Source organism: Amia ocellicauda, chromosome 3 (assembly GCF_036373705.1).
Source record: "Amia ocellicauda isolate fAmiCal2 chromosome 3, fAmiCal2.hap1, whole genome shotgun sequence".
NCBI classification, from domain to species: Eukaryota; Metazoa; Chordata; class Actinopteri; order Amiiformes; family Amiidae; genus Amia; species Amia ocellicauda.
Window position 1 is genome coordinate 32,032,425 of NC_089852.1, and position 25,419 is coordinate 32,057,843.

Genomic DNA, 25,419 nt, shown 5'->3' on the forward strand with positions numbered 1-25,419 from the left:
CCAAGAAATAAAAATAATAATAATAATAATAATAATAATAATAATAATAATAATAATAATAATAATAATAATAATATTAGGGCCTGTGCTTTTCTAATAATGATCTGGACTCTGGGACAGTTGTGGGCTGACACCTGGCAGATGAATTTCAGTGTGGACGATAAGGTAATACATGCAGGTAACAAAAATGTCCACTATAATTACACTATGGGAGGAACAGAACTAGATGAAGTAACGCATGAGAAAGACCTAGGAGTCTATGTGGACTCCTCACTTTCTCCATCCAAACAATGTAGGGAAGCAATAAAAAGGGAAAACAGAATGTTAGGGTATATTGTATTTTTGCACTTTGTTTTGCACTTCTGTTGTAAGTCGCCCTGGATAAGGGTGTCTGCCAAGAAATAAAAAATAATAATAAATGTCAAAAGTGTAGAATTAAAAACAAGGGAAGTAATGTTAAGACTGTACAATGCACTAGTTTAAATCACTTTAAACCAGATTAAATCAAAACTTTGACCCACCTGCTAAAAGCAAACATCATAGCGGTTACATTTCTGATTAGAAGAAAGTGGCATCTTACTAATAATGAAGCGGCAACTGAGTACAGTTCTGTAGTTTTCTATTAGTGTCTGGGCCAAAGTTTTGATTTAATCCAGCCCCTCAACTGGAATACTGTGTACAGTTCTAAGCACCACACTTTAAGAAAGATATCGCTGCTCTAGAGGCAGTTCAGAGGAGAGCAACCAGACTTATTCCAGGTCTGAAGGGAATGTCCTACTGAGAGACTGAGGAACTGAACCTTTTCACCCTGGAACAGAGGAGACTACACGGGGACTTGATTCCAGTCTTCAAAATCATCGACTACATCAAACCAGAGGAGCTTTTCCAGATCAGCAGCGACACACGCACCTGGGGACACAAATGGAAATTGGATTTCAAGACAGAAAACAGGAGACACTTCTTCACACAGAGAGTTGTGACAATCTGGAACAAACTCCCCAGCGATGTGGTAGAAGCTGAAAATTTGGGAACTTTTAAAATCAGACTGGATAGGATCCTTGGATCATTCAGTTATTAATGGATACCAAACGAGCACGATGGGTCAAATGGCCTCCTCTCGTTTGTAAACTTTCTTATGTTCTCATCTTCTTATGTATATAGTGAAGTACAACAAAGTAAACAATCACCAAATCAACCCAAAACACAAGGCAGTAAACCATTACACCAAGGGTGATTCTAAGATTTTGTAAATGTGGGGTCCATAAGGGGGGCATGATAATTACAGATTGTTTTGCAAAATGGCTTTTAAAAACTCAGTTTGTAATTTAAGATTGAAGCAAAGGAGAAAATGTACCACCATATTTGCTACCATTTGCTAGTGACAAAATTACGTAAAAATTGCCATTAACACAATAGACAACAGTGATACCTTATTGCCATTAACAAATAGGCATTATAGACGACTTCTCCACCCGCGTCAACCACAAAAGTGCTTACATATGGCTACATCCATATGATCGAATTGTAGAGCTGCCTGAGTGGAGGGGTTAAACACGCACCCCGGGAACTGTAGTTCCGTGTTGGAAAAAGGACGAGTAAGGCAAATCCCGGACAATTTTAGATATTTAAAAAATCCGTCTGGCCGGAGATTAAATGACTTAAAAAGAGGACATTGTCCTGTAAAAACTGGATGTATGGTAACCCTAAGCTAGTATAGGTATAGGTATCACCATTCATCAAATTGTAAATGTCATAGCAGAAAATGTAAATGATTTATTTACCATAAACTGTCTTGTCTTGAAACCAACATATAGTCTGGCTGTGGCTATGCGTATACACAGCAGAGAGCAGAGCACAACAACAGCAGCACGGGTGTGTACAATTCATAATTCCTCCACTCTCACCTGCATCCTTGCTGGGTGGTATACACTCAAAAAGACATCTTTGGTAAAATAAACTAATGTCCAGAATATGGACACGAGAAACTGCCTATGAATTATATGAACATTATGGAGTGACTGGGGGTGGGGGGCCACTCATTCTGAAAGAAAATGAAAAGACAACATTATTATTATTATTATTATTATTATTATTATTATTATTATTATTATTATTATTTCTTTCTTGGCAGATACTCTTATCCAGGGCGACATAAAAAACATAAGAGCAATACAAAGTGCAAAAATACAATACATTTCAAAGCATAATGCAATTTACAAATTCCAATTTACATGCTTGTATAGGAAATATACAGTAAACAATATAAGTCCTAGATCCTAGATAGTAAAAGCTAGTAAGTGCAGGTAACATTAAGAGCTAAGGGAAAGGAGGCATAGAGGAAATCAAAATAAATAATACAAGTACTGAAAATAATGTCAAATGTCAAAGCATTATGTTTTACTCAGTGCAATTTTACAGGATAATAAACTACTAATTTACAAGTTGAGTCTGAACAGATGTTTCTTTAATCAAACCTTGAGACAACCAAATCTAAACTTCAGAAAATGAAAACCAAATTCCCAAAACTGCTTTTATTTTAAAATACATTTTAAAATTACAGTCATGTAATAACTCCCCACACGAAGCACATCCTGGTCGCTACCACAAAACCCTCCCACTAGTAACACACAGGCTCGTATGAACTAATATAAAGTGGTGGGCCTGAAGCACCTCATAACATTGACCTACATGCCAATCACAATTGACAGTACTTGATAGCTGGTTTACATTAGGTACTGTAGATTGAAGAATCTTCTGAGACACAAACGCCTCTATCTAGTGTTGGAATTCTAATGTGTGATTAGTGTTTTAGTCAATGTTCAGGAAAAGAGCATAAAAACGAGAAGAATAAGACCCCATTCTGCAGAATGATTTTAAGTGTGGAAAGTGGAATAGAGTTATCCATTGAGTCAGAAAACCACCCAGATGGGGAGGGACTATGCAGTTACCCATGGGAACTCTGTAAACGAATGTGTATCAATGCTGCCTACTGAACCATGGAAGTGTGACATCCCAGCAGACCCCCTCTTGCGTCTGTTATAAATAGTGAGACACACACCCCTATACTTCCTCTTTTGCCAGAGCTAGACTTCCACGTGACAACCCAGCTCTGAGGGGTTTCTCTTTCTTGGATAACTGGTGTTGCATTCACAACCTATCATTTTAATGATTGAAAGATAAAACTGGTTCAATAATAAATACCTGAGATTTCGAAGTATACAATCCTACTTACAGGTTTGATAACATGTCAGAGGTGTCCCTGGTGAAATAACAAGCATCACATTGAAAGAAGCCCTATTCTTCTATTATGTGTATTTACAGTGCCTGGACATTAATAAACAACCCCCCAACTATGATTATTTATGTGCTAGTAATGTGTCTTGGTTGATACTGTAATGCTTATTTTGTCTGCAATGTGATTAATATTACTGTTAAGTCAACTATTTTACAAATGATTTTAAAACAAAATGGATGAGATTAAACACACAGTTGACTTGTAAATATTGACATTGACAAGTGATTCAATACATTATTGTGCTGGTTGAAATTTGAATATAATCAAGCAGTAGAGCATTGTCCAAAAACTGAATGTATACAGGCTGAAATCCAGTGTTCAAATCCTTGTCACAGCCTATGTATTTAAGATCTATTACCCCATTATCTGATTCAATAAGCAATTAACGTTATTTAAAACCAATGTTGGTGACAGATGTTTTAATCAATAGTTTAAACTATGTTTTTATCATTACTGTATATTAATATAACATACACTTAGTTATAAGAGCAAATGAAATAAGTTAGGAAAATTCAAGAAAAAGGGGAAGATTAATATCCAAGATATATATATATATATATACTCACCTAAAGGATTATTAGGAACACCATACTAATACTGTTTGACCCCCTTTCGCCTTCAGAACTGCCTTAATTCTACGTGGCATTGATTCAACAAGGTGCTGAAAGCATTCTTTAGAAATGTTGGCCCATATTGATAGGATAGCATCTTGCAGTTGATGGAGATTTGTGGGATGCACATCCAGGGCACGAAGCTCCCGTTCCACCACATCCCAAAGATGCTCTATTGGGTTGAGATCTGGTGACTGTGGGGGCCAGTTTAGTACAGTGAACTCATTGTCATGTTCAAGAAACCAATTTGAAATGATTCGACCTTTGTGACATGGTGCATTATCCTGCTGGAAGTAGCCATCAGAGGATGGGTACATGGTGGTCATAAAGGGATGGACATGTTCAGAAACAATGCTCAGGTAGGCCGTGGCATTTAAACGATGCCCAATTGGCACTAAGGGGCCTAAAGTGTGCCAAGAAAACATCCCCCACACCATTACACCACCACCACCAGCCTGCACAGTGGTAACAAGGCATGATGGATCCATGTTCTCATTCTGTTTACGCCAAATTCTGACTCTACCATCTGAATGTCTCAACAGAAATCGAGACTCATCAGACCAGGCAACATTTTTCCAGTCTTCAACTGTCCAATTTTGGTGAGCTTGTGCAAATTGTAGCCTCTTTTTCCTATTTGTAGTGGAGATGAGTGGTACCCGGTGGGGTCTTCTGCTGTTGTAGCCCATCCGCCTCAAGGTTGTACGTGTTGTGGCTTCACAAATGCTTTGCTGCATACCTCGGTTGTAACGAGTGGTTATTTCAGTCAAAGTTGCTCTTCTATCAGCTTGAATCAGTCGGCCCATTCTCCTCTGACCTCTAGCATCAACAAGGCATTTTCGCCCACAGGACTGCCGCATACTGGATGTTTTTCCCTTTTCACACCATTCTTTGTAAACCCTAGAAATGGTTGTGCATGAAAATCCCAGTAACTGAGCAGATTGTGAAATACTCAGACCGGCCCGTCTGGCACCAACAACCATGCCACGCTCAAAATTGCTTAAATCACCTTTCTTTCCCATTCAGACATTCAGTTTGGAGTTCAGGAGATTGTCTTGACCAGGACCACACCCCTAAATGCATTGAAGCAACTGCCATGTGATTGGTTGGTTAGATAATTGCATTAATGAGAAATTGAACAGGTGTTCCTAATAATCCTTTAGGTGAGTGTACGTGTCACATATGGGACACACATTTACAGTTAGATCCATAAATATTTGGACAAGAACACAATTTTAATCATGTTGGCTCTGTACACCACAACAATGGACTTGAAAGGAAACAATATGTTCTTTAAGTGTAGAGTTTCATTTTTAATTTGACGGTAGATACATCCAAATTGGGGGAACAGTGTAGGATTTACACCCATTTTTATATGTGGTCCCCCCCATTTTTGGAGGAACTAAATACAGCTGCAGTACAGGCCTGGCAGAGCAACACCAGGGAAGAAACCCAGCATCTGGTGATGTCTATGGGTTCCAGACTTAAGACAGTCATTGACTGCAAAGGATTTGCAACCAAGTATTGAAACTCACAATTTAATTCATGATTATGTTAGTTTGTCCAAATATTTTTTAACCCCTAAAATTGGGGGGACCACATATAAAAATGGGTGTAATTCCTACACCGTTCACCCAATTTGGAGGTTATTACCCTCAAATTAAAGATGAAATTCTACATTTTTTTATTTTCAAATCCATTTTGGTGGTGTACATAGCCAAATTAATACAAATTGTGTCCTTGTCCAAATATGAATGTACCTAACTGTATATATAAAGCAATTTATTTTACAAACATTACTTATGTCTCATATGGATCAGTATTGAGCTTCTACTTTTCTGTTGAACAACTGCATAACTGTCTTGCGAATCTGACTAAGTTTCAAGCCGTATATAAGGGGATTTAAAAGAGGAGGGATGATTAGAAATTCTACTGCCAGGAAATTACGTACAGCCTGTGGGATGTTCCTTGAACCATATCGACTGTGCAATGCATCAAAGACTATAGCTGTGGTAAAGTTGATTACTGTAAATACATGGGGAAAGCAGGTCTGCAGAAATGTACTCTTCTCTTCACTTGACTTTACGCAAGCTCTAATAATCTGGTTGTAAGAATATACAATCAAAAGTGCTTGAGAAACTTGTATGAGAATTAAAATATAACCATATAAATTGTTTATAGTTATATCTAAACAAGACAGTTTTACAACTGACCAGTTATCACAGTACAGTTTGTTAATGTCAGATCCACATAGAGGCAGTCTGATAGTTAACAATATCGCAATTGTTGTTTCACAGAAAGGAAGAATCCAAGAAATCAATAGAAACTTGCTGATACTTACAGATGTCATGATACAATGGTACTGTAAAGGTTTACATATTGCCACATACCTGTCATAAGCCATCACTGTTAAAATTGTGAATTCAGACAGAACAGACGTGTAGATCACATATGCTTGAGTCAAACAACCAGCGTATGAGATCTGATGAGAGTCAGACAGGAAGTCAGCCAGGAGTTTAGGATACAGACCAGCAGTTCCATACAGTCCATTGACACACAGGTTACAGACAAAGATGTACATAGGCTCATGGAGGGTTTTCTCAATGATGATTGAAATGATCAGTGTCAAGTTCAAAAGACATATCAAAAGGTAAGCCAGAAGAGTAAAAGCAAAAAATATGTATTTATGAGATGCCGTCTCATTTAATCCATGGAGTGTGAAGACTGTAACACTGGACGAGTTCTGCATTGCAGTAAGGGATGTTTCAGGAATATACAAATAAACCTTTACCTAAATAAGCAATGAGTAACAATAAGTCCCTTCACACATAAGTAGAAGATCAATTAAGTGGAAATATAATAACAATAATACAGTAAAAATATAAGAAGCACTGCAATGAACCATAGTGTTTGAGTTAATTCTGGTCTTCTGTTGTTTCTATAAACTCTATATCTTCTTTACTAAGACAAATTATGAAAATACTCACAGATCCTTAATCTGAAAAAAGGGTTGCTGCAGAGAGTCCCTGTTCCTTAGTCTGCACTTCAGTGTTAAGCTTTATATATGGAGCTCCTTCAACAGGGAGGCTACTGAGATTTGCAGCCTGAAAACAGGCCTTTGAGACTGTGGCTCTGTAATACTGGGTTAATTAGCCCAGTTAATTAGCCCTAATTAGGTAGAAAATATTACAAATAAGTGTTGCATTGGTACAGTAACAGTCCTAATTAAGGAAGATACCAGAGTAGTACTGTGGTGTATTGCAATATGTGTCATAAGGAATGGATAGGATGCTACCTAAGGAAGTAGGAAAATCTCAGTAGAGTTCAGAGTTACAGCAATAAAATACCAGTTTAGTTTATGCCCATCCGCCTAGCTTTTATTTACAAACATTGAACATATTGGTGACGAGGATGGCTCTGCTTGCACTTTCGCTGCCTCCTGCATTCCTCCAAACCCTGGGTGTGACAACAATATTGTTTAATTCTTGGATTTGCCTGTTTGATAATTACATTCTGGTTCTTACTGATACAGACATTTCTGATAAAAGTTCTGTTAATCCACTGCTTTGTAGCTGAAACTCAGTTAATCTTCTACATGTTTACAGTTGATGGCAATACTTTTTCAGCTGCTCTGAATGCTTAATTCAAAGAACTGAGGACTGATGTTGCTTCATTGAAGATTAGAGAAACAATGGAGTAGCCCATTTTTATGCCACAGCCATGCCCTGCACCTGTCACAAGAGTATCTGATAGAGAATCTGCACCTCACCACATTCTTACTGCACCCCGTGAGTACTGGCCAAGCCACAGCCCCAGCCAAGCCAGAGAGCCTGTGCAGTTCCAACCCCAACACCCCCTTGGGCAGTTTCACCCAGCTACTCCCCGAGCTTCAACTAGGAGATGCTTTAACTGTCAGCAAAGATTAATAGAGGACCGCTGCACTCATTGCTATAGGTGTGGCAGTAGTGAGCATTTCTAAGCAGGCTGTCATAGCAGAGGGATAAAACCATCCAACGAGGGTGCTTTAAACACACAGTGGTTACCGCCGCGGGACAGGGAGTAATCAGAGCTGTTTATCAGACCCAAAAATGTGCCAACTGTGGAATTTTGAATGGAAGCAAAAGACTGAAACAGTGCTCTGCATGTAAAATAACTCTGTACTGCTCTAAAACATGTCAGACATGTCACTGGGCTGACCACAAAAGAGACTGTGCTCATTTGCCAAAACCAAATAAACATTTTTCGTGTATGAAAGCTAGTGCTCACATTTTTTCTCCTGCCCAAGTAAACTTGCACTCCACTGTTGCGTCATTAGTGGCAAGGCAATGTCTTGTTGAATGTTATTTGCAGGGCAAGAGGGTTCAAGCTCTATGGGATACCGGCTCTCAAGTGTGCATCATTGATGAACTGTGGAAAAATTAGTATTTACCTGAAATGTTTCAGAGATCCTGGATACGCCTGATGCGCTGACACTTGTGGCTGCAAATGGGATGAACATACCATACACAGGATGGATTGAAGTCACTTTCAAGCTCGCTTTTGAAGCAGCCCACTCAGATGAGTTAGTAATCCCAGTGCTCGTCATGAAAGGTACACATCTCTTACACCACATTATGGGCTTTAATGCAATTGAGCAGATTGTAAAGTGTACGGAACAGGAGCAGTCACATAGCAAAAGTATTGGTCAGTTGAATCAAACCGTGAGAGCAGCCTTCCCCAGCCTTAAGAAAAACAAAGTCAATGCCTTAATTAAACTGATTGGCACGTAGCAGCCTTGTGAATATGCAGTCAAAACAGCAAAAGAATCAGTAATTGTCCCAAAACACAGCAGTGTTCAAATCCAGTGTCGTGTGTACTCACAGCCTTTCAAAGATGACTCAACTCTCATCTTTGAGCCAGATATTAATCCTCAGTGGGCAGAAGGACTTGAGTTCTGTGAGACCGTAGTTAAACTAAAAAAATGTACTTCACCCCACATATACATTATTGTGTATAATGCTACCGATCATGACGTCATGTTAAGAGGGCAAACACTAATTGGAACGGTACAGCCAGTTAAAACAGTCTTTCCTACCAGCATCTTAGGCATTCCCACCTCCTCAGCATCTCCTGTTGCTGTTCACAGTGTTCAAACTGATATGGCTCTCAATGCTGCAACCACTGAAGATGTGTGGGAACCGCCTGTTGACCTTAGTCACCTGAGTGAACAAGAGAGACAGATTGTACAGCAGATGCTCAGAGAAGAGTGACATTCATTTTCATGGTCAGATAATGACATTAGTTGTATTAAAAACCTACAATTGAGTATCGCACTTGTGGTAGGAAATTCCTCTCACAAATGGTTTACTTCATGTATACTTAAGAAAGATAAGGTCAAGTCAATAGCCAGGCCAGAAGGTAGTTTGAACCCTGTTTGTTATTTTCAATTAGCATCTTGGAGAAGATGCCAAACAGTATGATTTGAGTGTCTGCTCCCTAATCCTAGTATTGACCTATCGACTCTGTCCTCTAATATATTCTGCTTAGCAATCTTTTAAGATAACATAGTAATGACTTATTAATTGTAACCAGATCTTTGTCTTCTGTGTATAAAAAGCTCTGACTTTTAGCATGGAATCAGAGCAACTTTGGTATCTTCTTGATTCACTGTTCCTCTCCACGTCACATGTAATAAATGCAATTGCAATGAACGTTCCAACCTGATTGAAGACTTAGTTTCTTCCACACACTGAAAGATACTGAGCCAGTCTCATGCACATATATGTCTGTCCCCAATCCCTTTTAGCGTGAGATGAAGGAGTATTTGCAGGATCTCAAAACACAAGGCTGGGTTGAGAAGTCTACTTCCCTGTATTCTTCCCCCATAGTGTGCGTCAGGACAAAATATGTCAGTCTCAGACTTTGCATTGATTACACAGACTTAAATCGGAAGACACATCCAGATCGCCAACCCATCCCCAGAGTTCAGGACATCATGGACAGCCTTGGAGGTAACTCTTGGTTCACCCTACTGGATCAGAGAACAGCATATAACCTGGGGTTTATGGCAAAGGATAGCAAGCCTATGACTGCTTTTGTGACCCCCTAGGGGCTATATGAATGGGTGAGGGTCCCGTTTGGATTGATGAATACCCCTGCAGCCTTTCAGCGTTGTATGGAAGAGTGCTTGGAAGATCTCAGGGATGAAATCTGCATACCATACCTCGACGACACCTTGGTTATCAGCAAAACCTTCAAATCCCATGCCAATGATGTAAGAACAGTGCTGTAATGCCTCAGAGAGCATGGCATTAAACTGAAGCCAAGTAAGTGTGGCCTTTTCAAATCTGAAGTCCGCTACTTAGGTAGAATAGTCTGAGGGGAGTAAAGTTGATCCCGCCAATACTGAAGCTGTCAAGAGCTCTTAAAGACAAAAAGACAAAAAATGTAGGTGAGCTTAGGAAAATTCTAGGCCTACTGAGCTACTACAGGCAATATATTCGTGACTTTTCCCATATAGCCAACCCCCTTTATGACAAAAAGGAATTGAGAGATGCACAAAAGAATGATCAGAGTATTAGTCCCGTTCTTAAATGTAAACAGTCAGGATCTATGCCACCAGTAAAAGAGCTTAAAACACTCAGTGCTAAAGCTAAGTGCCTATTTCATGAGTGGGAGAAACTAATATTGGATGATGATGGTATCCTGCAGCGCAATAGCCCGCACACATTAGTCCTACCTGAGCAATACAAAGCTACAGTGCTTAGAGAACTCCATGAGATGGGCCACCAAGGCATTGATCATACCACATCCCTTGTGCGTGACCATTTCTTTGGCCATATATGCAAGCTGACATTGAGTACTACATCACAAAAGCCTGTGCCTGTCTAAAACAGAAAAAGCCCTGTCATGAACATGAGAACCACTAACAAGTATTGTGACCACTCTGCGTTTCAAACTTGTCTCGATTGATTTTCTCCATCTCGACAGATGCAAAGGAGGATACGAGTATATTCTAGTCATCGTAGATCATTTTACTTGCTTTGCCCAAGCATATGCAACCACATCTAATTCAAGCAAGACTGCTGCAGACCGCATCTTTAATGATTTTGCTTTAAAGTTTGGCTTTCCTTCTCGTATTCACCATGATCAAGGTGGAGAATTTGAGAATCAACTTTTTGAACAGTTACAGAAGCACTGCGGTGTTGCCGGCTCCAGAATGATGCCCTACTACCCGCAAGGGAATGGACAGCTGGAGTGTTTTAATAGAACGCTATTGCAAATGCTCAAAACACTCACAAAAACACAAGTCCATTTTACTTGTCATATGGGAGATCTCCAAGACTACAAGTCGACATGTTTTTTGGGTTGAACTCGGAGACCAGTGGCAGTAATCTGAGAGATTATGTAGAAAAGTGGAAATGTGGAATGGAAGAAGCCTATGAGATTGCAAGAAAAAGTGCTCAGAAGTCCATAGAAAATAGCAAGTAACATTGCAACAGCAAGGTGAGAAGTTCTGTGCTCCAGCCAGGTGATCGAGTACTTGTCAAAAACTTTACACCCCGAGGAGGCCCAGGTAAACTTTGCAATTATTGGGAAGACTAGAAATCCAATCAGTGCACATTATGCCATTAACAGTATATGCATATGCTTTATGTTAGTTGGTTGGAGTGAATTCATGCTGTTTTCTTAAAAATATAATTTTCCTATATCATTTATCGATTGGTAGAAACTAATCCACCAGGATTGATTAGTTATGCCTGCAAGTATGCAGTAGGGGGAGCTCTCGCGGTTTTTCCTCATTCATGATAAAGCCTTTGTTGAGGAAACACTGTGCTGAGTCTTGTTCTCACAGTCATCTCTACTTTCAGGGGTACAACATTTACAGGCAATATTTCCAAAACACACCAATAACAGAGTCCAAAGTGCGTTTGGTGACTTACATGCAGAAGCCTATTCCAATGCTTGGATCCCTTATCCTTAATGTCACACATTCCAATCACTGCACAGCAACAGATTTCTACATTGTGCCATCTGGAACACCCTTGCTTGGAATGGATCTCTTTACTGCACTTCAGATGGATGCATTTTTCCTGCTACTACCCCAAGTGAGTGTGTGCACCAAACCTCTGTGGTTAATACAGACACATCTAAAAATGTAGGTGTGGCTGATGGCTTTGAGCACAAGGTCAAGATTGTTACCAATTCAGCAAAAACTATGTCATCTGCTACAGAACTACAGAGATTTGAGACAGAGGGCATCATTGAGAAAATAGACTCATGTGCCTGGGTGTCTCCTCTAGTGGTCATTCAAAATAAGTCGGGAGAGAGTCTTTGTAGACCTTCATGAACTGAATAAGGCTGTAGTGATCAACAGCCACCCTCTACCACACATTGAGGACATTTTTGCTGAACTCAGGGGAGCCAAGATGTTTTCTACCATTGTTCTACAAAATGCTTACCACTGCTTTTATAACCATGTAGGACTATTCCGTTTAACCAGGGTTCTCTATGGTCTTGCATCAGCTCCAAGTACATTTCAGAGGATTATATCTCAAATACTGGCAGGACAGGATGACGTTCAGTGTTACTTGGACGATATAAGTGTCTATGGCAATACGCCTGAGGAACACAAGACACGACTACAAGCTGTGCTACATCGTCTTCACAATAATGAGTTAAAACTTAATGGGGACAAATATCACTTCAGGAAGACTGAACTTTCCTTTCTAGGTCATGTAATCTCTGAAACGGGCCTACACCCTAACCCAAACCATGTGACTGTCGTCACACATGTTCCTCCTCCACATGGTGCACAAGCTTAATTCTTAAGTTAATTCTACGGATGGACCATAGCCCACTTCCAACATTGCTTTCCACCAAGGGTCTTGGACGAGCAGGTATGAGAATTACGAGATGGACTGTGCAATTGTTATGTTTCAATTTAAACATTGAATACTAACCTGGACGTGAAAACGTTACTGCTGATTGCTTATCATGCTTGCCGCTTCCTGACAATGAGCTCAACCAGGACCTAGACATTAAAATGATTGCCCTGGTATCTGACTTTGCTGCTGTTACTGCTGAATAATTCAAGAGCTCTTCAAGCTCATGCCCTGTGCTGCAAAAGGTGAAAGCCTACATCACAAAAGGGTGGCCACACAGTTCAAAAGGCCTGGACCCTGCTATCATGCCCTACTTCCAGATACAGACAACACATGCAATACAAGATGGTTGTATAATTCGTGGCACTCATTCTGTAATTGTACCAACAAACTTACAATCAAGACTCATTTAGCTGTCTCATGGCTGCTGTTAAGGAATTGTGAGAATGAAGCAGCAGAGATCTTTATTGGTGGCCTTGCATGCACTCTCAAGTTGAAGCTGTCATTAAGTCCTACGTCACTTGCCTTCAGCATTAAAAGACTGCCATCACACAAGCTGCTCCATTGCACCCTGTGCCCACTCCCAATGCAGCTTGGGAGAAGTTAGAAATCAACTAAATTTGTCTCTAAAGTTTTTGACTGACAGTGACATTAAACATTGCCAAAGCTCTGTATATTACCCACAGGCCAATGGGGAAATTGAGAGATTCAACAGAGTGCTAAAGTACTGTCTTTAATCAAAACACCCATTAATCAAAACTCCAATATGAAACAGTTTATCCAACAGAAACAGGAACGCATCAAGGAATACACAGACCAACGCCATGGTGCAAAACCTCCTTCATTACAGGTTGGAACTTTTGTGCACAACCATAAGCCAGGAATACTCAAAAGGGGACACGCCAAGTTTACTCTACTTTAATGATCTAGCCCTACTAGATCATTGCAAAGAAATGCACAGCTGCCTTTCATCTGTCAGATGGTAAGGTATGGAATGCAACGCATCATGCTCCTGAGAGTCCTGACCATACAAACACTCCTATGGCACAGCCTGAGGATACTTATGCACCTTCATGCTCTCCTCCCACACCATTGGCCTGGGTTGCCACTCCGCAATTTTCTGGCAAGCTCACTTGCATCTTTTCCGGGCGGTATACACTCAAAATGGACAACTTTGGTAAAAAAAACTAACGTATTATTTATACTAAAATTTTTGAGTGACTGGGGGGGGGTCACTCAGGGGGGCAATCAGATTTCAGCAGGATGGACAATGAGGTAACATCTTCAAACTTTGAGAGAAGAATTGGAAACCCACAAAACTGGCAGAAACCTGTGGGCTGTGGGCGATAGGTGTGTGCCCATCAATATGAATGTGCAGAATGTTCTGAGGGCATCACATGGACCAGAGTGACCTTTCAGGAGAAGATCCATTATAAGATGTTCTTTGAACAGTGCATTTAAGGCATAAAAAAGAAACATACAGGCATAACACAATAATGACTACAGTTATCAATCCATGCAGAAGAATCATACCCAGGTGTCAGCAAGCCATTCCCAGGGGGTTCCCCCTCATGTGGACTGGTGTATCTTTGTAGTTGCTTTCCTAATGTGCTCTATAAGATTATCAATATGTTCTGAGTTATCTGGTATGTAGGTACAGCATTCCCGTCCTATAATGGCACATGTCCCTCCCTGTGGTGTTTCTTACAGTTTCTAATATACTAGCTATTAATCTAATTTTTGTATTGCTCTGCTCATACATAGGGAATAGTATGGAGGCCCCCTTCCCCTATCTCAATCTTAAAGTGAGTAAATTGTTCTGCATCTGGAAGGTATTTATCTTTGGTGTGGCGCATAGCTGGCACAACATACCCTATATAACAAGAACCGGTGAACTTACAGGGAAGTTCCCAATATTCCCACATGCTACACACCCAATAGGTCCCTTGATGCTTAGGTGCTTGTCATTTGGATGAATTTGTTATCTGTCCATGACTCAGCTATGGACAGGCAGATAGGTCCAAATACTGTGGTGTACACAGCCATCTTCATGCTGGATTATCTCTTAGTACCTGTAGGGGGACAAAATCTTTAATAGTTAGGGAATTGACGCTCAAAGGTCAGGAAATCCACAACTGTTGCTTTCCTAGGAATGAGAAAAGATAGAGGTTTAGTACACAGTTCTCCTGGATTATAATTTTTATCTGTCCGGTTAGTGCGCTCCACTAAGCCAAAACTCTGAGGGTGATAAGGTATATGAAATCGTTGTTATACCCCTAGCAGCAAACATGCTTCCTTCATTACTTTACTGATGAAATTAGTTTCTTGATCCGAGTCCATTTGATGGGGCACACCCCGGCGGGGTGTAACCTCAGTCATTAGGACTCATGCGGCAGTGGTGGCAGAGCAGTCTCTGCAGGGGAAGGCCTCAACCCATTTTGTGAAATTATTATTACCAGGCAATAGGACTTCCCATGGCATTTTGTCTGGGGTCCTGTAAAGTCAATTTGAATGTTTTCCCACCAGCCCCTAGGCCGTGGATGGTGCGATTAGGTGACTTTAATTAGTTTACCTGGGTTTACTTGTGCGCAGGGAATACACTGTTGACACCACTTTGCAGTGTCCCTGCCCATGCCATGCCATCACCAGTGTTCACGCTGTTGTGTTAACATGGCCTTATGACCCATGTGAGCTGGACCATGGTACTGGTCCAGGAGTGTCAACCTAATACACTGGGATGCCAATGCAAATTGTAAGTCAGGACTACGCCACAAACTGTCTGAGTACACTGCACCTCCCTTGACACACTCTTGTAATTAATCCTCCTCACAGTCTTTCTGTAGCTGTGCGAGGTCAGTAATTTCTGGTTTTAGAATTCTCTCAAGTTTAGTAGAGCAGGGGAATCCTGCTAATGTCACATTAATGCCTGTTTCTGCTGCCTTTTTCACAGCTAGGCCTGCAAAGTGATTCCCACGGGTGCAGAGAGACTCTGATGAGCTTTCACTTTTACTACTGGTACCTTTTCTGGGAGGTGTGCTGCCTGAGCTAGGGCTATAACAATAGGTTGCATATGCAACCCCAGTTATCTGAAAAAGGAAGCACTGCCCAAGGGGGAGGGGTTTCTGCGCACTGCCGTAGGAACCTGATCGAAACGTCACTCTATCAAAGCTGCCATTGGCCCCTGCACGCGTCACTCAGAATAGGTCCCTTCCCACATCCTGTTCCATAAAACGTGATGTCAGTGCAGGTTCGTCCTCTTTTGCGGGGAGCCAGGACTCCCGCGTGACCTTGTAAGCCTTGGGCAGTGCTTCCTTGTTCAGATAACCAGGGTTACTGTATAACCAAGCTGTTGCAAGGGAGGAGGCAGCGAGCTGATAAGGGAGCCTGCCCCGAGGTGTACCGCTAGGAGCCTCGCCCAGGAGCGAGGACCGTAGTCATGCTCTTCCCGTGAACTGTCTAGAATCAACATACACAAGGTGGGGCTACAGAGGTCAACTCTTACACCCTCCACTCACAATAGCAAGGCCGGCTGCTCTACTAGTGCAGCTAGGAGCAAGGTCTAATCAACTTGCACAATATCTGGCGCGGGCAATCAAGCAACTTGTGCAGCCTCCGTGAATTATCATGGCAGTGGACCCCTGATCCAATAGGAGCGGGGCCACAGACTCAATGAAAAAACAGAATACATAGCTGGCTAGTCAACAGAGTAGCCGAGCTGAACAACAATATACAATATGTACATATCGCGTGACAGCAAGACCTTCATGCTGTCAGCGCACAGCACCGGAGCATCCAACTCAACTGAATAGTACAGAGTGGAAGATCTCTATTGTGCTGACAATTAGATTTCGTACAAACGAACTATACATCACTGGGTGCAGGAGCCTGCTCATGCACCACACGTGGGACATCAAAGCGCTGGCCGCTTGCTCCACTAGCACAGCTTGACCATGTCATGACAACGTACTATGTACATCACGGGGCACAGGAGAAACTCAAGTGCCCCCCACTGGAGGACAACAGCAGTGGTCCCCTCGCTCCATGGCGTACATTTAGAAACTACACAGCCAGAAAATGAGACCCAGGAGGCTCACCATCAATCCGGACATGACATGCAGAGATGGCCACCAGATATACTTTGAGCATGGACGGGGACTTGCCCTGGTCCAACAGTTCCTGTACAAATTGCAATATGACGCCAATAGGGCAATGAACTGGGTCTTGACCGCCAGGTGACATCAGGTGCTAAATGTCTGCCAGTGATAGGAATACTGCGACCTCGTAGAGGGAGCTCTCGCCGACTGAATAGTGCCTACTACCGTGTCTGACAGACCCTAGGCAATCAGTCGCTCCTGCTCAGGGGCCAGGCCTCACTGTAACATCTCCTTCCTGGCACGAAAAGCAATTAAGTCCACAACAGACTTTTAACAAACAGATGTGGGCTATCTATCCACTATGTGGTCCTTTTATCATAGAGAAGAATTTCTTACAAATGTACCTTGTTGACTTTTGCTAGCCTGATCAATCAAATTTGCTCAATTTGTACATGCTATTATTTCTAATGCTAGTATTAATATAAAACATTATATAGTTACTACAAAACACTTTCTTCAACTTTCCAATACAGGTTCTTCAATATATTATTATTATTATTATTATTATTATTATTATTATTATTATTATTATTATTATTATTATTATTATTATTATTTGTTTCAAAGGCAGACAACCTTGTCCAGGGCAACTTACAAAATATAAGAGCAATACAATGTGCAATAATACAGTGCAATTCAAAGCATAATATATTTTACAAATTCCAATTTACACAAGTAGTAGGAATGTGACTTTCCCACGAAGTGACAGCCGGATGTCCCGCCTCCCGGTACCCATGGACCGGAAGTCCCACCTTACCCCCGATTGCCCTTTGAACCGGAACCTCTCCTTCCCTGGTTGTAGGGCCCACAGCCACACAGACATCTTGGTAAGGAACAAGATTATCTTGACAACAGGTCACCACTACCCCACCCTGTTGGTGTGGGGGTGTAATGTTTAAGAGGTTAAACTTATTATTATTATTATTATTATTATTATTATTATTATTATTATTATTACTATTATTATTATTTTAGGTTATATGTTTTATGATTAGGTTTGGGATGATACAGTGTTAGCAAAATACAATAAATTAAAATAGAATAAGGGGGTGTAATGTTTAAGAGCCTTCCTTGTAGCGATATCGATAACCTAACCTTATGATTAGGTTTGGGATGATACAGTAATACAAATGATACAAATAAATTAAAATAGAAGAAAAAGAAAGGTAAAGACATTCAAAAATGAGACTCGGAGTAAAATATGCATCAATGTCAGTCTTTTATTTTGACAGCTCTAAACATGGCAACAAGGTATCAGGTCAGAAGTAGACAGTGAGATTAGATACTGACACGGGTGACCAATGATCTCCCATCCCCAACACCTACAGCACCCAGGAAGAAACAGCTGAACTGTACTGGACTAGCAACTCCCTCTACTTGTTTATTGGTAAGGGCTGTGGCACAGATCACAGCTATTCTGTCTAGCACAGTGTAGAAATTGGGTTTGGTCATGAAAGGGATAGTATTCTCAAAAGAACTCTGCAGAACTTTTTGGACAGTGGTAAAAGCAGATTCACCAGGTGGTGACTCTTTATACAGCATTCTCTTGAGCACATTGGGGTGGGCCTCCACTAATTTCTCAACTACTGATTTCACATTAGAATCACCAGTTTCATACAAATCACCAATCTTGTGAGCTATTAGAGTCAGGATGACATTTTCAATCAGAGATTCCTCAAACATACGTAAATGTAAGCCCATGGCACCATGGGGATTCTTTCTCTGAAAAATATAGGGATGAAAATGCAACGTCTTATTGTACAGAAATGCAGAGCATACACAAACAGTATTTTATTTATGTTTGTAAAATACATGGTAATGTAACCCAGTACTAATTACCTGGGTGCTAGAATTGGATCATTCAAAGTCTGAGATCACTAATATATTCAAATACATATAAAATGATCAGCCATAACATTATGACCACTGACAGGTGAAGTGAATAACACTGATCATCTCGTTATCATGGCACCTGTCAGTGGGTGGGATATATTAGGCAGCAAGTGAACATTTTGTCCTCAAAGTTGATGTCTTAGAAGCATGAAAAATGGGCAAGCGTAAGGATCTGAGCGATTTTGACAAGGGCCAAATTGTGATGGCTAGATGACTGGGTCAGAGCTTCTCCAAAACTGCAGCTCTTGTGGGGTGTTCCCAGTCTGCAGTGGTCAGTACCTATCAAAAGTGTTCCAAAGAAGGAAAAGCGGTGAACCGGTGACAGGGTCATGGGCGGCCAAGGCACACTGATGCACGTGGGGAGCAAAGGCTGGCCCGTGTGGTCCGATCCAACAGACAAGCTACTGTAGCTCAAATTGCTGAAAAAGTTAATGCTGGTTCTAATAGAAAGGTGTCAGAACACACAGTGCATTGCAGTTTGTTGCTTATGGGTCTGCATAGCCACAGACCAGTCAGAGTGCCCATGCTGACCCCTGTCCACTGCTGAAAGCGCCTACAATGGGCATGTGAGCATCAGAACTGGACCACGGAGCAATGGAAGAAGGTGGCCTGGTCTGATGAATCACGAGTTCAAGGTGTTGACTTGGCCTTCAAATTCCCCAGATCTCAATCCAATCGAGCATCTGTGGGATGTGCTGATCAAACAAGTCCGATCCATGGAGACCCTACCTCGCAACTTCCAGGACTTAAAGGATCTGCTGCTAACGTCTTGGTGCCAGATACCAAAGCACACCTACAGAGGTCTAGTGGAGTACATGCCTCAACAGGTCAGGGCTGTTTTGGTGGCAAAAGGGGGACCTACACAATATTAGGCAGGTGGTCATAATGTTATGGCTGATCGGTGTATATTTCCAATCAAAGGCTTTTATTACGAGCAGCTGCAAGGAAGAGATTCAAGAGGCAATCTCAAGAACAGTCTTAGAGAAGTTACAAACTACAGGCACTTTTATGCAGACCAGACAGGAGAGAAAGATAACAGGTTCCACATGTCTTGTCCCGTGATGAGTGTAATGCCTCGGTTCCACTGGCTTAAGCGTCATGTCATGCCATGCCGTGCCGGACGCGTCCGTCCTCAGACGCATCCCAGAGCTTTTTTTGCAAAACTAGGCCGCTGTGAATCCGTCCCTCTTATGGGAGGAGCAGCGACTGTGGGTTTGGTTTGTTTCATTTTAAAAACAGAGACAGAGATCAACACTACAAGCGATACAGCTTGACGTGGAGAGGACTTTTGTGTCTGTTTTATTCTTTGTGCTTTACATGATTGTAAACAGCATAATAAATACACGTTTCTGTTCAGAGATATTAGGAAGAGCTAAACGTGTAGAGACAACATTATATTCAGACAAGCACATCCTCATAAGAATACGTTTCCATGTGCAACAATAAAATAAATAGAAAATATGTGTTATTATTATTATCGTCATCATTTGTGCTAGTATATATGTATTTTAAACGGCATACTGTGACTCCCTTAATTTATTACTCTTACTACAGATTTGTAACTGCAAACAATACTTTTTGCCGTATTATCTATAATTTACTTATCAGACTTCCTTAACCAGCGCAAGTTACAGTTGAAACAAAATACACACATTTAACGATTAATAATCCAGCTACAATATAGCAGGTTATAATTGAACTAAAGTGTGCTTATCTCAATCATGGCGTTTATGGACGCGTTTATTAAACCAGTCCTTAATGTTTTAGAGGAAACCCAGATCTGCTGTATTTATTTATTCATTAATTTAACTTGTAAATGGGCACGTTAACTGAATCGTGTTCGCCTTCACACTGACTGTCTCTGCGGATTGTCCTGCACACATTCACAAAACACAGCCTGAAACACCGGCCAGTTATTCATGAAAAATAAGAATATCGGCTGCTACGATCCGATTATCCTTCAGTTTATTTTAACTAGTCAGGCACTGCACCGGTCCTGTGAAATCAACGTTTTTAATGCACTCGGATATTAAGTGTAAGCAGTCATTGTTTCTGTACATGGATTTCACTCCATGCTGCTAATAAAACTGTAATTTCTTCATGATCGCACACGGCATTTGAGATTATATCTTCCGACACAATGTATCTGATCTCTTCCCTGTACAAGTCAAACACACACCTCCGCTGCTGACAGCGAATCGTGTCCTCAGTGGGCGGGACGGACGCTTAAGAACACGTCTAGCACCAGCAAGTTAACTGTCCACAAAACACGGACGCGTCCAGACGCTTAGCCAGTGGAAACTCCCGTTTAAGCGTCCGATGCGTCCGCCAGTGGAAACGGGGCATAAGTTCAGTTTCTGCCTGACAACTGCTCAGGAAGATCCATATATAGTCAAACCGGGGAGAATTAAGGCATACGTAATGTTTAATATAAGGGGGGTTTGTACGATGTATCAAGCCCAAATTACTGGTGAAAACTGGTTTTTATCAGATCCTGTTCTTCTAGGTATCAGGGTTGAACTATAGCACAGTACCGTAGCACAGTGAGACAGTGACCTTGTTTACAGAGACACACAGGGAAAGAAATGCAGTTCTTCAAGGTCATGAAAAATAACTATATACAAAACACATGTACTTGTGGATAAAATAAAGCTTATTTTGCTGACAATATGAATAATTTTACATTCTAGTGGAAATAATTTAGAAATTGAAGTGTACTTTATTACAACTGATGAGATGAAACACACAGCTGATTTGAAAACTGTATGTTTATTTTACCATCTGACACAATTAGACCATTCCCTCCTCAGCACAGTGGAAGGCTCTGTGGAATGTGTGTTTGTGCTATGAGTTCTAGGACAAACCCAGAGTGGCTTAATGGACATCATATCAGGATTCTGAGATGGGAAATTGACCAGTGAAGTGAAGTCTTACAGACACGATAGAGTGTTTCGGTACATTATTGTTCTGGTTTAGATGTGAATATAATCAAGCCGTACAGCAGTGAGCAAAACTGAATATATACAGGTGTAAATCCCATACTCAAATCCAGTGTTGGCAGTAGCGTCCGTTACTAATTTAACTACATTTCTCAGTAGCATGGTGGTAGTGTCGCTGTTTTCTGAATCAAATAGCTTTTCAGTAGCAAAGCTCTTTTATTGATCAAGTAGTGCGGTAGCGTCCACACAAGCTACATTTTCCCAAGCATTTCTGAACCTCAAGCTCAAGGCTGAAATACAAGTGCTAAGGATCAGTAAGTGATGCCACCGCCATACACGGACCTGTATGTGGAGCAGACAGAAGCACTTCCGTATGACGGTGACATCATGTACCAATCCTTGTGCTGATGCCTGCGAGTATGTCCTGCTGCAGACCCAGGGACATTGGAATGTGGGAGGAGCAACTGTCAATCATTTAGTATGCAGTCAATCACTTTAGCGGAAATGCTTGTCAATCATATTATATGCAGCCAATCATCTGCAGAAGATACTTGTCAGTAATTTTGATGCAAGAAGAGACTTGTCAGTCATTTTGTATGCGGCCAATCGCCTTTCTCATTTATAAAATAAGGTGGGAGAAAAAAACGAAGAGGAGGGAGGAAACAAATACGTGATGGTGTGTTTCTTTCTGAGAACTGGCATTAATGTTAGTAAATAGTAAATGGATAGCGAGTAGTTTTGAGGTCGTTCATCGGGAGACCCAACTGCATATAAAGCAGCATGTTCCAGAATTTATACAATTAGACAGGTTTGATAACTTGTATATTAATTTTACAATCATTCGCTACATTAACTTTTTTTAAACAATGGAAGTTAGCTTTACGCATGTTATTTTTCTAATTGGACGGGTTTTATAACTTGTATGAGCACGGTGCATTGCTCAGTTAATATAAACAATAACTAATGTAAATATAGAAAAGTGTTAGCAAACTATAAACCCAGATGGCCAATGTTATTACAGGAATAAAAGGACTGATTTCACATTTATGAAAAACATCATGCTTTTATTAGCTGAACATTAAACTGTTACTTACAGTTCATACAATACAGCATGCGTGTGCATTTGTGTGTGTCAAGGTAACACTATCACAGGTCTGTGAGCAACATGCAGATGATGAACAGCTGTCATCTGTCACAACACTCAAGAAGGAACATTTCCATATCTTCTATTTTCTCAAATTTAGTAGACTTATCACTGTTGCAACAATGAATTTGACCAGAAGTGTATATCATATCCTATATTAACCAGAAGGTTTTATTTTATTTGTAATAGAAAATTAGCCTATAACATACTATGTAATGAGGTACATTTGCATGATGCCTGTGACTTTGCTGCAGGGGAATAAAAACACACGAGATTGAGGTTACTTGATGGAAAGATGGCAGAGGGTGAGGACATGTTTTTTTTTTTGCCATGTTGTTGCTGTTTGGAGCAGGTCTTTATTCTTTTGTTACTGTGGTTTGAGCTGAGTTACTGAGTTTTGAGTTAACTTACAGTTTGTCCTGCAAAAGTGCCCAAGTCCAAATTGAGCATACCCATGCAAACACAGGTGCGTACGCACACACATACAAATGAAGATACACACACTCTTGACACCTGGTTTTGTTATTATGTGGAGCACATGTTTTTTTGTTTGTTTGTTTGCAGCTTATTGTTTAATAAACAATTGAACTGAACAATTTTACCTGCCTAAATCTGATTGCAAATATATATATGAAATCATATACCATACCAAACATACCAAATAATTTATTGTTTACAAATTCAGATTTTACTAATATTGTATGTCCCTTACTTCAGACTATGCACTTCTCTGCTGCACACCCTCATAACTCTCCTGCGAATCTGATTCAGTTTCAAGCCATATATGAGGGGATTTAAAAGGGGAGGGATGAGTAGAAATTCCACTGCCAGGAAATTGCGAAGAGCCTGTGGGATGTTCCTTGAACCATATCGACTGTACATTATATCAAAGACCACAGTAATTGTAAAGTTGATTAAACATATTACATGGGGCAAACAGGTCTGCATGAATTTACTAATCTCTTCACTAGACTTTACACAAGCCTTAACAATGTGGATATAAGAATATACAATAAAAAGTGCTTGAGAAACATGTATAAGTATTACAATGTAACTATAGACATTGTTAATAGTTGTGTCTACACAAGACAGCTTTACAATTGACCAGTTTTCACAGTACAGTTTATCAATGTGAGATCCACACAGTGGGAGTCTGTTAGTTAAAAATAGCGCAAATGTTGTTTCACAGAAAGGAAGAATCCAAGAAATCAACAGAAACTTGCTGATAGTTCGAGCTGTCATAATAGAATGATATTGTAAAGGTTTGCATATTGCCACATACCTGTCATAAGCCATTATTATCAAAATGGTAAATTCACACAGAACAGATGTGTAGATCACATTTGCTTGAGTCAAGCATCCAGAGTATGAGATCTGATGAGAGTCAGAGAGGAAGTCAGCCAGGAGTTTAGGATACAGACCAGCAGTTCCATACAGTCCATTGACACACAGGTTACAGAGGAAGATGTACATAGGCTCATGGAGGGTTTTCTCAATAATGATTGTAATGATCAGTGTCATATTGAACAGACATATCAAAAGATAAGCCAAAAGAGTAAAAGCAAAAAATATGTATTTATGAGATGCCGTCTCGTTTAATCCATGGAGTGTGAAGAGTGTAACGCTGGACGAGTTCTGCATTGCAGTAAGGGATGTTCCAGGAATATATAAATAAACCTGTACCTAAAGAAGCAAAGAGTACCAAGGAGTCCCTTCATACATAAGTAGAAGATCAATTAAGTGCAAATACAATAACAATAATACGGTTGCAATATAACAAGCACTGCAATGAACCATAATGTTTGAATTCATTCTGGTCTTCTGTTGTTTCTCTAGATTTTCTACTTGACTGATATGAGTGATGAAAATACATACTTGTTAATCTGTGAAAGGGTTGCTGCAGAGAGAGCATAAGTCTCTGTTCCTTAGTCTGCACTTCAGTGTTACGCTTTATATATAGAGCTCCTTCAGGAGGGAGGCTACTGAGATTTGCAGCCTGAAAACAGACCTTTGAGACTGTGGCTCTGTAATACTGGGTTAATTAGCCAGAGTTAGAAGACATCACAAATAGAATTATTAAAACAAGCTGGGTTTTTATTTACTAGAAAGTGTGTGTATGAAATATAGGTACAGAAGTGTCAGGTTTGTGTAAGAGAAGATATGCCTTTTGAGTATTTCAAATTATCAAAAAATGCACTGTAAATACATAGGATAGAAAAGCAACGTGCAGCTATGTAATATACAGTGGTTAGTCCTGGAGCACCTCATAACATTGACCCACACGCCAATCACAATTAAATTAGATATATTGCTGAGATTTGCATTAGTGTCATGCTGTCTGTCTGCACCTTCCCCAGCTCACCCCCAGATGTCACCCTTCACCTATCTCATGTCATTCAATTATATCTTGCACCTGTTCTTGATTTCCCTCACTCAACTCCCAGTGCATTTAAACACTGCTGAAACCACAGATCATCGCAAAGTCATTGTTTGCTCCTGCATCAATTTCCAAGCCTTGTACC

General features: G+C 40.6%; 2 protein-coding genes across 2 annotated transcripts; both read right to left on the reverse strand.

Annotated features, from left to right (window-relative positions):
- Positions 1-5,719: 5,719 nt before the first annotated feature.
- On the reverse strand, positions 5,720-6,670 carry LOC136747053 (olfactory receptor 4K14-like). Its single transcript, XM_066700007.1, has one exon. The coding sequence runs from the start codon at positions 6,650-6,652 to the stop codon at positions 5,720-5,722; it is 933 nt and encodes a 310-aa protein (XP_066556104.1). The 5' UTR covers positions 6,653-6,670.
- Positions 6,671-23,605: 16,935 nt separating this feature from the next.
- Positions 23,606-24,556, reverse strand: LOC136747313 (olfactory receptor 52J3-like). The gene has a single exon (XM_066700251.1). It carries the CDS (start codon positions 24,536-24,538, stop codon positions 23,606-23,608), a length of 933 nt encoding a protein of 310 aa, XP_066556348.1. The 5' UTR covers positions 24,539-24,556.
- Between the last annotated feature and the right edge of the window lie 863 nt (positions 24,557-25,419).

What these genes read in the sequence shown, in the direction of transcription:
- LOC136747053 (XM_066700007.1), bottom strand. Translation starts at nt 6,652, where the DNA reads ATGCAGAACTCGTCCAGTGTTACAGTCTTCACACTCCATGGATTAAAT.
- LOC136747313 (XM_066700251.1), bottom strand. Translation starts at nt 24,538, where the DNA reads ATGCAGAACTCGTCCAGCGTTACACTCTTCACACTCCATGGATTAAAC.